General features: G+C 41.4%; 1 protein-coding gene across 2 annotated transcripts in view; it reads right to left on the bottom strand.

Annotated features, from left to right (window-relative positions):
- Nucleotides 1–12,053, bottom strand: part of mdm4 (MDM4 regulator of p53) — an 80,537-nt gene extending 68,484 nt beyond the window's left edge. For both annotated transcript variants that reach the window (XM_034166942.1, XM_034166941.1), the window contains exons 1-4: nucleotides 11,888–12,053; nucleotides 11,378–11,463; nucleotides 11,226–11,300; nucleotides 4,938–5,071 (exon numbers count right to left, since the gene is read on the bottom strand). In XM_034166942.1, the coding sequence (XP_034022833.1) occupies nucleotides 4,938–5,071; nucleotides 11,226–11,300; nucleotides 11,378–11,449 (281 nt within the window). In that variant the 5' untranslated portion in view covers nucleotides 11,450–11,463; nucleotides 11,888–12,053. The remainder of the gene's footprint in view (nucleotides 1–4,937; nucleotides 5,072–11,225; nucleotides 11,301–11,377; nucleotides 11,464–11,887) is intronic.
- Between the last annotated feature and the right edge of the window lie 3,734 nt (nucleotides 12,054–15,787).

The raw sequence follows: 15,787 nt of genomic DNA on the forward strand, positions 1-15,787 counted from the left end.
AATTAAGGTGTCCACCATTTTACATAATATTTAAAAAAAAAAAAAAAAACAATTTTTTTTTCGTACCTGATGACGCATTTGCTTTCAGAACTATTGGCTGATGAAACCATTCGTTCATAGAATCAGAAATTGTTTACAGCTGCAGGTGTCTTGTCCATGTCATGTAGTGGAGAACGTTTTTGGAATCCTGTCAAAGTTAACAATTTATTATATATATGTGTATGTGTGTGTGTGTGTGTGTATATATATATATATATATATATACTCAACAAAAATATAAACGCAACACTTTTGGTTTTGCTCCCATTTTGTATGAGATGAACTCAAAGATCTAAAACTTTTTCCACATACACAATATCACCATTTCCCTCAAATATTGTTCACAAACCAGTCGAAATCTGTGATAGTGAGCACTTCTCCTTTGCTGAGATAATCCATCCCACCTCACAGGTGTGCCATACCAAGATGCTGATTAGACACCATGATTAGTGCACAGGTGTGCCTTAGACTGCCCACAATAAAAGGCCACTCTGAAAGGTGCAGTTTTGTTTTATTGGGGGGGATACCAGTCAGTATCTGGTGTGACCACCATTTGCCTCATGCAGTGCAACACATCTCCTTCGCATCATCCGTGAAGAGAACACCTCTCCAATGTGCCAAATGCCAGCAAATGTGCAGCATTTGCCCACTCAAGTCAGTTACGACGACGAACTGGAGTCAGGTCGAGACCCGGATGAGGACGACGAGCATGCAGATGAGCTTCCCTGAGACGGTTTCTGACAGTTTGTGCAGAAATTCTTTGGTTATGCAAACCGATTGTTTCAGCAGCTGTCCGAGTGGCTGGTCTCAGACGATCTTGGAGGTGAACATGCTGGATGTGGAGGTCCTGGGCTGGTGTGGTTACACGTGGTCAACGGTTGTGAGGCTGGTTGGATGTACTGCCAAATTCTCTGAAACGCCTTTGGAGACGGCTTATGGTAGAGAAATGAACATTCAATACACGAGCAACAGCTCTGGTTGACATTCCTGCTGTCAGCATGCCAATTGCACGCTCCCTCAAATCTTGCGACATCTGTGGCATTGTGCTGTGTGATAAAACTGCACCTTTCAGAGTGGCCTTTTTTGTGGGCAGTCTAAGGCACACCTGTGCACTACTCATGGTGTCTAATCAGCATCTTGGTATGGCACACCTGTGAGGTGGGATGGATTATCTCAGCAAAGGAGAAGTGCTCACTATGACAGATTTCGACTGGTTTGTGAACAATATTTGAGGGAAATGGTGATATTGTATGTGGAAAAAGTTTTAGATCTTTGAGTTCATCTCATACAAAATGGGAGCAAAACCAAAAGTGTTGCGTTTATATTTTTGTTGAGTATATATATATATATATATATATATATATATGTATATAAAACAATGACAATGTTATTTTTAACCCGTTCAGGATAAATTTGTTCTTCCATCACTGACTGGCATTCTTTCGAGTAACTGGACCTGCCAAGTAGATGCATAGAAAAGTTGGGAATACGGTTGTCATTTTCCGGAGCTACAGAATTTCTTCAGCGTGGCTATGCACATGCATTTAACTTGACTGAACAGGGAAGAGCCGACAGACACTTCAAACTCAACTCTTAATTTTTTTTTTTTTTTTTTTTTTTTTGAGTGTGTCAGATTTTGATCCAGGTGTGTGAGAAGCCTGCTCTCTGTAGTGGAGCACAAAACTGTTTTAGCAGGATGCGTGAACATGCATCTGTATTTCTTCCACTCACACTTTTCACTGTCATTAACAAGGATCATAGTGAAGAAGGCTGTTCTTTTACTGCGAATGCACTGAAATCAGTACTTATTACTTTAAAAATGACTCAATACGACACACACAAAAAAAAATAAATAAATAAATAAATAAATCACACATGAAGTCTGCAATTAATCCACGGCTCACATACTTTCCAAACTGTGGGGAGCAGTCCATACGGATCAACCGTGATCTGTTACACCACTGCCCCAAATACATTAGAGTTGGACAACATATTCTTGAGGGTTTTTCCTGTTAACATGAATGTGGTACAATCATTTCGCTCCAGAAAAATGGCTCAAAAAGCACCTGCCATGATTTTCTTGTCCATGATGAATGTATGTAAACATCTGACCACAACTGTATTTAACATGTTGAGAGACAGAAAACACATACAGTGTTCATGGCAGGAAAATTCATAAGGTCAAAAGTCATAAGGAGATTGAACACTGTAATTCAGAATTTCATTTATCAGCTTATAGAAAAGGCATAATTCAAATGTGAATCACCAAACAAAAAAACAAAAAAAAAACAACCCTGAATTCACAGACGGAAAGCCTTAAATGTAGCACAGTAATGTTGAAGAATGGTACAAAATTGGACAGAAGAGTTTTGGAACATGGGGTTGGTGAAGAAGGGGGAGGATAGTGAAGGCTTCAGACAATCATTTGGCCCGTGACTTGAACAGGAGCTGAGATCCTCCAGACTGGAGCAGAGAAGAGAACTCTGACAGACAGAGACAGTGACTCTGCCCCCCCATCCATTGGAAGGAACTGGTGGGTCACAACAGCGTTGGAAACACCACCAGACCAGACCAAGGATGGGTTGTACAGAGACGGTGCCACTCTGTACAAATGCACACCGACGGAGACAGCAGACCCTTTTAACCACCTCATTACACACAAGCAGTCAAGAGCTCACTTTCCACTCTGAAAGCTCTTGATGAACTGGTGCTATACCATAAATGTACTGGTCTCACGCCAGTATACAGGATACAGGGTTCTAGCTAGCACAAACGTGCGTTACGGCCCCTTACGCTATCATTTTGGACCATTATGCGGTCTGTAATCAACCGTTTCTCAGGGCGCGACTCCAGTTTGAAGCGTGAATTAATGAAGCAATGCTTCGATTCTGAAGACCGCTTTTTTGATTCGCTGCTCTTCAGAAGCAGTAAGTCCGCTTCTTAACCCCTCATAGGCATTAAAATATTATGAGTCACTTTTATGTGTTTTAAAGTCACTATAACCGGGACTCTTGTCTCGTAGCCAACAAACAAGAATCGTCCTATGTTCCATTGGCACAGCTCCAAATGCTGCGTGGCTCTCTGCTGAGACAGAGTTCGCTCGTAATTAATAACTTCAAAACAAATTGCCCCTTTAAATAAAATGACACCTCTTTACAAACGTTGCAATACAGAAACTACAATTGACTAAAACGTTTTTTTCCTCCCAAAATGAGACGTCCTGCATTCTTTATGAACCTGAAGTGCAGTACAGCTGCAAGACCTCAGCTCATAGGTACAGAAAGACATTCATGCCAATAATAATGTCTGAAAGGAAATGCTTTTGACAAAAACAAACATTTTATTTCTGTTTATGTCTAGAGATCAAGGATCCACCCTGTAGAGTTTATTATGTCCAGAGTTTAAGGATCCAGTAACCAATTTCATATTTATTTACTGTAAGACGCAATAAAATGTTCAATTTCAATTTAATCAGCTTATAAAGCACCAAATTACAACAAAAGCCATCTTAAGGTGCCTCACACAGAACAGTTCAGCATAAAAAAAAAATAAAAATTTTTAAATACCTAATTTAAAAAAGTAAAAGAATAAAACATAAAATAAAAACTACTCATAAGAAAGAGAATAAAAATAGGTTTTAAGTCTTGACTTAAAAATGTCTAGGGACTCCGACTGCCTCACTGAGGGCCATGTACTAGCTAACCCAGAATGAGATTGCCCACGCAACAAGCTTCCCCAGCCTTCTGGACACGATGAAGGGACTTGGGCTGTCGTACCTGACTTTTCCCCTTTGGGTACCCCAAGAATGGCCAATTTTTAGCTTAAATTTTCAAAGGCCCCCCTCCGGTTGCTTCGCTTCCTCGACATTACCACTACACTAAAATTTTATCCTAGCTAGAACCCTGGGTTAACACATTCTACAACTTGGACCAAAACTGTACCATTTTTCAACTGCTACAAAGACACTGGCCCAGTTTATATATTAGAAGGGCTGTGTGTAATGAGGGTAAGAAAAACTTGGGGGTCTCTGTTTCTCCTGAGCACCATGCTTCAGCTTTACCTGACCGTGATCCTCCACTCCGCCCTCAACACATTCACGGCTCACAGAAAGATTCTCTGCAGCGTCTGCATTTCAGATAAGACACAGTAACAGAAAAAGGACATCCCCACCCTTTAATTGTAGCACACTCACACTTTTAATGAACTCTCTCACTGCGGATCTGTAGGACAAGTTGGACAATGACATACATGTGTTCCTACACAGAATCCACTTATCCCACAAAAAAGCACAAACTGTCACAAGCACTCCATGTATGGAATAAGAAAACTCTTTCTGGGATACAAGGAAAGAATGTGTCAGACACATAACCACCATATACTCAGGATTCTGTATGATTCACTGGACACAAGTTAGTTTAATGCTTTCATACAATGCTTAACTGACAATTTCCCCAATAAAAAAAATTTCAAAATGAAGGTATCACTTACCAGCACTAAGTACAACCAGGTATTTCTTGAGCATCTCATACACTGGGCTGCAACATTAGAAAACAAGAATTTAGGATGTTATTCCTCATTTTAGAACAGTATATTGCTTGGATGTAGCAATGTCTGCCCCACCCCGACAGGTCAGTATTGGCTTTGTGATCCTCGATACATTCAGAATGCCACCTTTTGTTAGACAATGCAGTTGTCATACACAGATTGGGTGGCCTACACTATGTTAAATTCTTCATCAAATATTTAAATAGTTGGAATGTGATCTTAATAAATATTTTAGTGTACTGAGCAAGTATGTTAAAAGGGAAACTTTCAATTTCATTCTTGACCAAAAATTGTGATAAGGACAAACCCACTTGTAGAGGGAGAGAGATCCAGCATAAGCAGGGTGTGTTTACCTGGGGTTTTTGACAGAAAAACTCTCCACTTCCAGCAGTTCTCCCAAAGGATCATCTTGGCAGTGGACAATGTGCTGCCTCTGTTTATCATACAGCTGCTTTCCCATGATGTACTGACCCAAGTAGTGCATCACCTACACAAAACAATGGATAATACTAAACATCAACATGCAACCACAGGGAACATTTTTATCCAACAAGAATCCAATACGATGAGTGCATCCAACATTATGTTAATATGTTACCATGTTAAAAATAAATAAATGCATTTAAAACCTTTTACAAAGCATGAAATCCAAGTGGAGATTTCATACGCCTTCATTTTAATATGTTTCTCTGCGCCTCTCGACTATCAGTGCTGTCCATTTTATGAACAGACAAGACAGGATCAGTTTTTATTTATTTTTTTGCCTCCTTGCTCTCGGCCGAGACGGACGCATTTTTCCTCTCTCCCTCCCTCCCCATCTTTCCTGCTTCTGTGGTGTGTTGTCTGTGAGGCTGCCAACTTTGCTCTTCTGGAAAACGGCAAAAATGGATCTGTTAACGTGGTCTCTGAACGCAATTGACACTATTTTTTCTACAAGACACTCGGGGCGGAGGACCCGACCTGTCCTGCCGGGACACGTGATGGGTTACGTGCAGGTCATGTGTCTTTACACGCTGTCTGTGGAGGACGTCGAAGATGTGTATATATTTGGCTCGGTGGTGACCGGCTTTCTGCTGTGGAGGCGGGCATAGCGCTGGTTTACCGGAAAATAAGAAGGTGGAAGCGGCAATAACTGGCCCGTCCAGACTGCCCCACATGATTGATTTGATTGGAAGGGCAGTGTCAGCTCAGACGGCGGGTGTTAACCGCACGTTGGAAAGCATCTCGGAGGATGGCTGCACTGGAAAACCGCTTTGATCGTCAGTAATGACCACATCTCCTATATTCAGATGTATTGAAAGCCACTCTGTTTCAGACTGTGGAATCTTTCAGGCGTCTGCTAATCTGGATATTCATTCGGCTTCCCAAAACACAGCTGCACTTCAAGGCCACTGTGATAAAAACCTCCTGAAGAACAACACTTAAGCCTCGCTCCCTGGTCTCCCCCCACCCTTACCTTCTCCAGCTCTGACGTTGACTGTGGACAGTGGACTGTTCAGGGCTGGGCCCCTTTTCCCTCCAGGATGGACAAACAAGGCCGTTGATGGCGCCTAAAGGCTGCCTCCGAAGTGTTCTGTCTGATAACTGGACTTTTCAAATCTCGGTCGTCGTCTCGTCGTCTTTCGTCTGTGTGTGTGATCATTGTTTTTTTTCCTGCATTGCTGCTGTGTGGTTTAACGCAGTAGCTATGAAGGTTTTTCTCTCCCTAGTTTTACCTTGTGAGTGCTTTTTATATGTGTTCATGTACCGGGCCAGCTTATGTGTGTTGTGTGTGTCGTCTGTTGTCATGAGGCCGGTCATGGTTTGCTCAGCCCTGCTGTTGACCTAGGCAAGGATGTACATCTGGAGCTGGTCCCCGGGTGCCTAAAGGCGACCTCTGCTCCTAACTGGCAATTAGGATGGGTTAAATGCAGTAGACACAATTCATTGTGCACGGAACATGTTCCTATGTGCATATGACAATAAAATTCTTTTGAATCCTTGAATATAATCAGTTTACATCAGAATGACCGCACAACACCACTACAGAGAAGAAACCCTATCATGAGATGTCTAACACTGTGTCGAGTCTGGGTAAGTGTTTGTAAGAAGAACAGAAAAGGACTACAATTCTAATGCTACTGAATCTGAATGCAAAACTCCTCAAATTGTAGCTGTACAATGAGTTCAAGCTCATAACGTTTCAACTGTTACACTCCAAAATGTTGAGGTAGACAGTTAAAAAACAGCAGCTTGTAATGATACAATACTTAACCCCTGGTTCCACCGAATAATGAACGATGAATAATGAGCCACGTAGCATGTTTTTTGGGTACGAGTCCAGTTAGTCAACAAAAGTGGGAGAATAGTGGCTCTTACAGGCAGAATATTCAGCTAACAAGGCTCATCTCTGAGCGTGGCGCTAATTTCAAGAAGTTAAAAATTTGGCAACTGCGTGGGGCAGTTTGTGTACGAGGTACTATAAGGATAAACAAGCCCTCTCACGCGCTTTGCCGTGACTAGGGATGGGTATCGAGAACCAGTTCCTTTCGGGTATCGTTAAGAAATGATTCGATCCATCGACATCAATAACCTTTTTACTTAACGATTTCCTTATCAGTCCTTCAGAGTGGCCGTTGTTTTTGGGGGTGTTTGTCAGGAAAATTATAATTTCTCTAGATTGATTAATCAACTTTTCTGCAGCGCGGCTTTGCTTTGAACCTTGAACCAATCGAACCAGTGCTTCGATCATTGCGTCGTTGATTAAGTTTTTTTTTTTTCGCTTTCCCCTGCTAAAACCCTAAAGAGCATATGGCTGTGAGTATTATTTACCTTTTTATGTTAAACCGACCAGTTATGGTCTCCTGAAACAGTTGATAGATGTATTTTATAACTTAAAAACGGGACAGATGCTAACACGTTAGCATGTCTATGGTATTTTCAATGTTTTTCAAAGTTAGCATTAAGCAGTTGTAGCTGTCAAGCGTTTGTTGTCGTAAAAGAGTCAAATGTATTACAAACTGTAATATTTTTTAAATTTATTTTTGTTTATATATTAATAATAGCAAGCACAACAATAATAGTAATAATAACTAATCTAATGATTATATACAATTTTAGAGAAAGAGACAAAAAAGAACCTGAATAAAAACACAACAGAAAATATAAAACCAACTAACAATGAACATACATACATACATACAGAAATAAATAAGTGTTTCCTGTGAACACCTAGTGACTCTTACAGCTCCATTTCATCCCTGTTTTATTTAAGTTTAATGACAGTTTGTTTCGGTCAAACCATATTTTCAATTTGTTAATTTCTTCAGTGATTTCCTCCAAAACAATCTGCCAAGTTAGAAAATTGCTACATCCTAGTAAAAGCAGAATACTACTGGAATGAATTTGAATAAGTTTTTTTTGTTTTGTTTTGTTTTTTTTTCACTAAACGGATGCTGCACTCACTGGAGTTTATTGTCTGGAATAGCCCCAGACTGCATTTCAAAGCTTCCAGAATTCAAATGTGCAAAGAAAAACTGTTTATACAGGTGCTTTTTAAAATTGCAAACAAAGGAATCAGAACATAAATACAAAAAATATAAAAATAAACTATTAACAATAATTAGGAAACAAAAAAAAGATTATTACAGTGAAAAACTAAATAAGAGTAAAGATAATATGAGGGTAACATGGGGAATTATAAAAAGTGTGATTGAGTGATGGAACGAAAGAAACTATTCCAAATTACTTTGTTAAGGAAAATAAAGAGATATATTATATAAAAGAAGTTGCAAATGGGTTTAATGATTATTTTTCAAATGTAGGGTCAAGTCTGGTGGGAAATAAACCAATAATAGAAGATACATTATGTACATTGGTAAATACGGTCAACAGTATTTTCCTGGACAATGTGGAAAAGATTAAATAAGAAATATTGTAAAAAACTGTGTAAGCAAAAGATCAACTGACCATGAAGATTTAGACATGGTGACTGTAAAAAGTATAATAGAAATTGTTATTGAACCATTTACTTATATTTGTAATCTGTCTCTGTCAACTGGGGTTTTTCCAGATGAAATGAAAATTGCTAAAGGTAGTCCCATTATATAAAAATGGAGACAAACATAATTTTCCTAATTACAGGCCAGTATCATTGCTTCCACAGTTTTCTAAAATTACGGAAAAAGTTTTTGTAACAAGATTGGATAAATTTATTGAGAAACATCATATTTTAAATAATTCTCAGTATGGATTCAGAACAAAACATTCGACAGCTATGGCAATTATGGAACTAATAGAGAAAATATCAACAACAATAGATAATAAGGATTATTTTGTAAGTATTTTTATTGACCTGAAAAAGGCTTTTGATGTTATAGACCACTCAAGATTGCTCCACAAGTTACAACAATATGGAATAAGAGGTGTTGCACATCAGTGGGTAAAAAGCTACTTAGAAAATAGAAAACAGTTTGTTCAGATAAATAATACCACATCAGAATTGTGTAACATTATTTATGGAGTACCACAAGGATCGGTACTTGGACCCAAACTGTTTATTTTGTATATCAATGATTTTGTGAATGTATCCAATGTGCTTGGCAGCATTTTATTTGCTGATGATACAACGCTGTTTTACTCTGGATCAGATATACAGGAAGTAGCACAAGTGATAAATACAGAGTTGGAAAAAGTTAAACATTGGTTTGATATAAACAGATTGTCACTAAATATTAATAAGACAAATTTCATATTGTTTAATGATAGAGCGAAAAATAAATAATGTGTCATTACAAATAGATGGAATGGATATACAAAGGGTAAAAGAAATGAAATTTTTAGGAGTCATGATTGATGAAGATCTTACATGGAAGTCACACATAAATTACATAAAAGGAAAAATAGCGAAAGCCATTGCTGTTTTGCATAAAGTAAAATATTCATTAAATAGTTATGGTTTATTAACATTGTACAATTCATTGATTGTCCCATATTTAACTTACTGTGTAGAAATCTGGGGATCAACATATACAACCTATATACAACCTTTATTTATTTGCAGAAAAGAGCTTTAAAAGTGATTAGTAACAGTGGTTTTAGAGATCCATCTAATCCATTGTTTATTAAGTATAGGGTACTTAAATTTCATGATTTAGTCGATTTGAAAATATTACAATGTACCAAGCTAATAAAAATACTTTACCAACAAACATTCAAAATATGTTTGAAAAAAGAGTAAGTAGTTATAAATTGAAAGGAATAGAAGTCTTTAAAAAAACAAGATTTAGAACCAAAGTAAAGGAAAGGAGTATTGCAGTAAATGGTGTCAAATTATGGAACAATCTTAATAAAGAAATTAAAGAATTAAGGTCGCTTAAATTATTTAAAAAACATATTAAATTAGATGTATTAAGTAAGTATGAAACTATGAAGTAAGTCAGTGGGCTGCAAGAAAGTCAAAAAAAAAAAAGTAAACTTAATGTTTGGAGTGTCTTAAGTTTAAATGTAACCTATCAGTGATGTAATCTATTAATTAATGGTCATAATTATGAAATGGGTCAGTGGTATGTGACAAGTTAAAGAAATGCAATCTGTTAAATAATGTTGACTATGATGCTGTATATTGAAAGATTGTATTGTTAAAAGGGGCAGAAATCATAAGACTTGTTCTTCTTTCTGCTCCTTTTCATTCTGGTATTGTGGTGCTTTTGTTTTTCTTTTAAATGAATGAAATAAATATTAAAATATATATATATATATTTTTGTGCGGGTGGTGTTGGGGGGTAATTTTGGGTTTCAGCTTTTTTTGTTTTTCACCACTTTCATCCCTGAATATGTGAAATCGTGAGTCACTTTTGTGCAGATTAATGTTACTAACTGGGTCTTGTTGTGAGAAAGAAACGAGAATTGTCCTCCGTTCTGTTCACACAGCTCCAAATGCTGCGCGGCTCTCTGCCGAGTCAAGTTAGAACGATAGAGTCCAGTCGGAATTAATAACTTCAAAGCGAAACACAGTTTTGTTTATTTTTATTTATTTAACTGAATGAATGGATTTTGGTGTCTCTTATCAAAAATAACCCGGAAACGTTTACCATGTGAGTAAAAACCTGGAATTCTGGTAATTTCCGTAAGACTTTGATCACTGGATCAGATAAGCTCTGCTGTGTGCACACTGATGCAACGACTTGCACGCAAGACTAGCTGGGTGAACACGCAGAAATGCTGCATTTAATGACTAACACTGGTGAACTGCAGCCTGATGCACAGATGCGCACACCAGTGGACTGTGACAGAAGTGTCTTTTTTTGGACTGCATTTAAAAAAATATGATAACATTTTGAATGGATGCTGTGAAGTGAAAACCCACACTTTAAAGGGACAAGTGTGGGAGGGGTGGAGGGTTGGACCAAACCCATGGCGCTACACGACCCATTCCAAGGCTGGATGGAGCTCAAATGACAGGTCTGTCGTGGTTGATTAGGTCGACTGATACCTGGCATATGCGAGATACTTAGTGGCACACAAAAGATTCTTCATAGCAGAAGTGTGATAGATTTATACGTGGACCATTACTCAAATAATCACTGAAATTTCTGGCAAATTTATTATTCGGTGGGAGTAAGGCTTTAAGGGACAAACTACTCATTTGCATGACAGATCACCTCTTTGAGTGTGAAGACATCTTCCTGGGCTCCAGCCACACGCAGAATCTGCAGGAGAGGTGCTTTGGGTTGCACCTGAAAGACAGTGCCGCTGCTCAGCATCAAATGCAACACATGTGAGAAAAGTGTGCAAGTAAAGCTTTTTATTGTACCTGATTCCCCTCTCCAGGTAGTGACCTGCATGCTGTGCTCGACTCCGACGGCTGGATTAATAGGGCGCTCATAGTAAAGGAACAGTCTGCAAAGCGGAACAATTTCTAGATTAGCATCATGCTAGGCTAAAACGCTACAGTGTCAGACTTACGTGGTTCTATATTAAACTTTAAATACTGAAAATCATTAAAATAACACTTTAAAACAACGCCATATTATAAGAAATGTCTCTGAATTTAAACACAATGAGCCCAGTTGCAGATGATGGTGTGAACCACTCACAACAAGCACCAGGCCAAACTAGTAGGAAAGCTAAAGTTGAGTAAAAAAAAATAATTATAAAATACTGCCGAAAATCCGGTCCCAAATATTTCGAAGATGTAACATATTTCCGACGGATCGTGGACATGGTTAATGACACCAGCTAACACTTTAGCTCAGCTACTGCAACCGCGGCTAACATGCTAACGCTAATCGTAGAACAATGCCTTCGTCCCAAATATTCTTACCTTGATGAGCTCACATGCTAGATGTGTAGCGTTGCCCTAACAGCTAACCTACAAGCGTAAACACAAAAAATACAATATAACACATGTTATAGTGTCAGTAGCTAACGCGACGCCCTCAAAAAATATTCAAATCTATGTTGCACAACTTCCGTAAGCACTATACAGCTTTGAATGCAGTGCCCCCTAGTGGGCATCGTCTGCATTAACACGAATTTGGTTAAAAACAACTAAATGGTGTTTTGCCGCCATCTACTGTTACAGACTATGATTCAAGCCTTGTGTAAAATGAAATATGCAGGTAATAAATTGGATATCGGTGTAACAAGGAGAGAGAGAGAGAGAGAGAGAGAGATCCTATTTTCATTCACAGGTCTAATTTGCATATATGGCGTGAAGCTGAACCATATCCTGTTTTTGTCTTGTTTGCTTGGGGTTTTGTTCGTTTTTTTTTGTTTGGAGAAAACAGATGGGACGAATGGCAGCAATTTTGTACGCACACACACACAAAGTTTACATACCCGGCAGGATTTTTGCTTTTTTTTGGCCATTTTTAAGAGAATATGAATGACAACACAAAAACTCTTTTTTTCACTCATGTTAGTGGTTGGGTGAAGCTATTTATTGTCAAACAACTGTGTTTCCTCTTTTTAAATCAAATGACAAGAGAACTACCCCAATGAACCTGATCAAAGTTTATATACCCCGGTTATTAATACTGTGTATTGCCCCATTTTAACATCAATGACAGCTTGGAGTCTTTTGTGGTGGTTGTGGACGAGGCTCTCTGATTGGAAAGTTGCCACTGAATAGTCTTGGACTTTATTTACAATCAATTACAAAGAAATACAAACAGTATGGCAATCTATGGTAAATCTGCATGGAGTAGACAGTTCTCAAAACTCAGTGACATTGCAAGAAGTAGAAGAGTGAGGAAGCCACCAAGACACCAGACAACCCAGCAGAAGTTATATGCTTACCGTGGCTGTGATTGGAGAAATTATGCCACAGTGCAAGCTTTGTATTTTGTATTTCCTTTCCGATCCGATACTGAATAAAATTCAGGCTGGTATCGGCGATACCGATCAGATACCTTGTGCAAATATACTTAATGTGTATGGTAAATCTAAGAAAAGTAATGTATTTCAAATTATAGCTTCATAAAGAATTACTTTGTCTTTGCATTCATCAAACATCTTTACAAGCTGAGTCTCTGTAAGCTTTTCTTCCTGGGAGTTTATATTTTGGGTCAAGAGCTCTCACAAATCCTTGGAAACTTTGCTCTTCTACCATGGACAGAGACTGGAGATTCCTTCACAATCATCTCCTAGGCCCTTGTGAATGTTGCTGTTCTTGGGGAATCATCTTCAAATGATTTAAGATCACACTGCAAAACAAACGATGCGGCTACTCTGCAGTGCTTATTTAGATTCAACTATGTATGTAATCTCTCCCAATAGCCTACAATAAGGGGATACAAAAACACTTGCTGTTTTATAATACTAGGTGACTCAAACTGAAATTGCCAGTAAAATATTAAATTAAATAAATAAATGCTGTTGGGGAAAGTGTAGTGACACGGACCCACAACAGGGGGCGCAAATGAACGGTCAATACATGAGCCAAAAGGTAACAATTTAATGTTGTGAATGTGCACAACGATTATACAGACAATCACAGAATCTAATAGCAGACAATACACCAAGGTGACGTGTGGGCAGGCTCGAGGATAGAAGACGTCTGTCCTGAGAAGAGCCGGGACCACACGATTTCTACCGCCACAGAACCCGGTGAATACTGGAGCCGCCAAGTCCCGAATTCCCAGGTGATCACCATCCCCGACTGTCGGATCTGGTACTGCTGGCGAGGAGCACAAACAGTGAGATGTGGGTGTGTGCACACCCAGTAACAAAAACAGTCAGAAGGTGGAAAGTCACCTCCACCTCTAATCACACACTCGTGCAGCTCCTGTTAAACCACTTATCTGGTTTGGGTGTGAAGCGAAGCCGTCGCTGTTCACACCAAACGCCAATCCCGCAGATAAGGCACACCACAGGAAAACGGCTGCAAAAGAGTTCAGACTTATGACACAGTTTTAGATACAGCAGAGAATTACCTTCACAGGTAGATGATATCTCGGCAACGAGGTGGAGACGACGTCGGTCTTTATGGAGTGAGATGATGTAGTGTAGATGGGTGACAGCTGTCAAGAGATAATGAGTGACAGCTGGTCACCCCCCGGCTGTGTCCGTGGCGGCAGCGCCCTCTCGTGCCTGAAGCCCGCACTTCAGGCAGGGCGCCCTCTGGTGGTGGACCAGCAGTACCTCCTCTTCTGGCGGCCCACACAACAGGATCCCCCCCTCAACGGGCGCCTCCTGGCGCCCCACCAGGCTTGTCCAGGTGACGGCGGTAGAAATCGGCCAGGAGGGCGGGATCCAGGATGAAGCTCCTCTTCACCCAGGAGCGTTCTTCGGGTCCATACCCCTCCCAGTCCACCAAATACATCCGACGGACGTCCAGGAGCCGGCGCACCGTCCAAGCCAGCTCCCCGCCGATGATCCGGGCAGGAAGCGGCGCCGGTCCGGGAGCACAGAGGGGTGAGGTGTGGTGAGGTTTGATCCTTGACACATGAAAGACCGGGTGGATCCGCAGTGAAGCCGGGAGTTGGAGCTTCACTGCGGCAGGGCTGAGGATTTTGAGGATTTTGTATGGTCCAATATACCTGTCCTTGAGTTTCGGGGAGTCCACCTGGAGGGGGATGTCCTTCGTGGATAGCCACACCTCCTGCCCGGGCTGGTAAGCAGGGGCCGGGGATCGCCGGCAGTCTGCATGGGTCTTCGCCCTCGTCCGGGCCTTCAACAAGGCAGAACGGGCGGAGGGCCACACCCGACGGCACTTCCGCAGGTGGGCCTGGACCGAGGGCACACCGACCTCTCCCTCTACCACGGGAAACAATGGGGGCTGATACCCCAAACACACCTCAAATGGGGAGAGGCCGGTGGCAGAGGACACCGGGCTGTTATGCGCATACTCGATCCAGGCCAGATGTTCACTCCAGGCCGTCGGGTGTGCGGACGTCACACAGCGCAGGGCTTGCTCCAATTCCTGATTGGTCCATTCTGCCTGTCCATTGGTCTGCGGGTGATACCTGGACGAGAGGCTCACAGTGGCCCCCAGTTCCCGGCAGAAGCTCCTCCAGACATGTGAGGAAAACTGGGGACCACGATCAGAGACGATGTCAGTAGGTATCCCATGCAGACGGACAACGTGGTGGACCAGGAGGTCTGCAGTCTCCTGGGCCGTGGGGAGCTTCGGGAGGGCCACGAAGTGGGCCGCCTTGGAGAACCGGTCCACTATCGTGAAGATGGTCGTCATGCCCCGGGACGGCGGGAGGCTTGTGACAAAATCCAGACCGATGTGGGACTAGGGGCGATGAGGCACATGAAGTGGCTGAAGAAGTCCCTGTGCCTTCTGGTGGTCTGCCTTGCCCCTGGCACAGGTGGTGCAGGCCTGGATATATCCCCGGATGTCAGCCTCCAGGGACACCCACCAGAAGCGCTGCCAGACCACTGCCACAGTCCTTCGCACCCCCGGATGACAGGAGAGCTTAGAACCGTGACAGAAATCCAAGACAGCAGCTCTTGCCTCTGGTGGGACATAGAGTCTGTTCTTCGGCCCTGTTCCGGGGTCCGGGCTCCGTGCCAGGGCCTCCCAGACGGTCTTCTCCACGTCCCAGGTGAGGGTGGCCACGATAGTGGACTCCGGAATGATGGGCTCCGGTGGATCCGACAGCTCAGTCTTGACTTTGTCTTCATGCACCCGGGACAATGCATCCGATCTCTGGTTCTTGGTCCCGGGGCGGTAGGTGATTCGGAAGTCAAAACGCCCGAAGAACAGTGACCA

Source organism: Thalassophryne amazonica, chromosome 3, assembly GCF_902500255.1.
Source record: "Thalassophryne amazonica chromosome 3, fThaAma1.1, whole genome shotgun sequence".
Lineage (NCBI taxonomy): Eukaryota > Metazoa > Chordata > Actinopteri > Batrachoidiformes > Batrachoididae > Thalassophryne > Thalassophryne amazonica.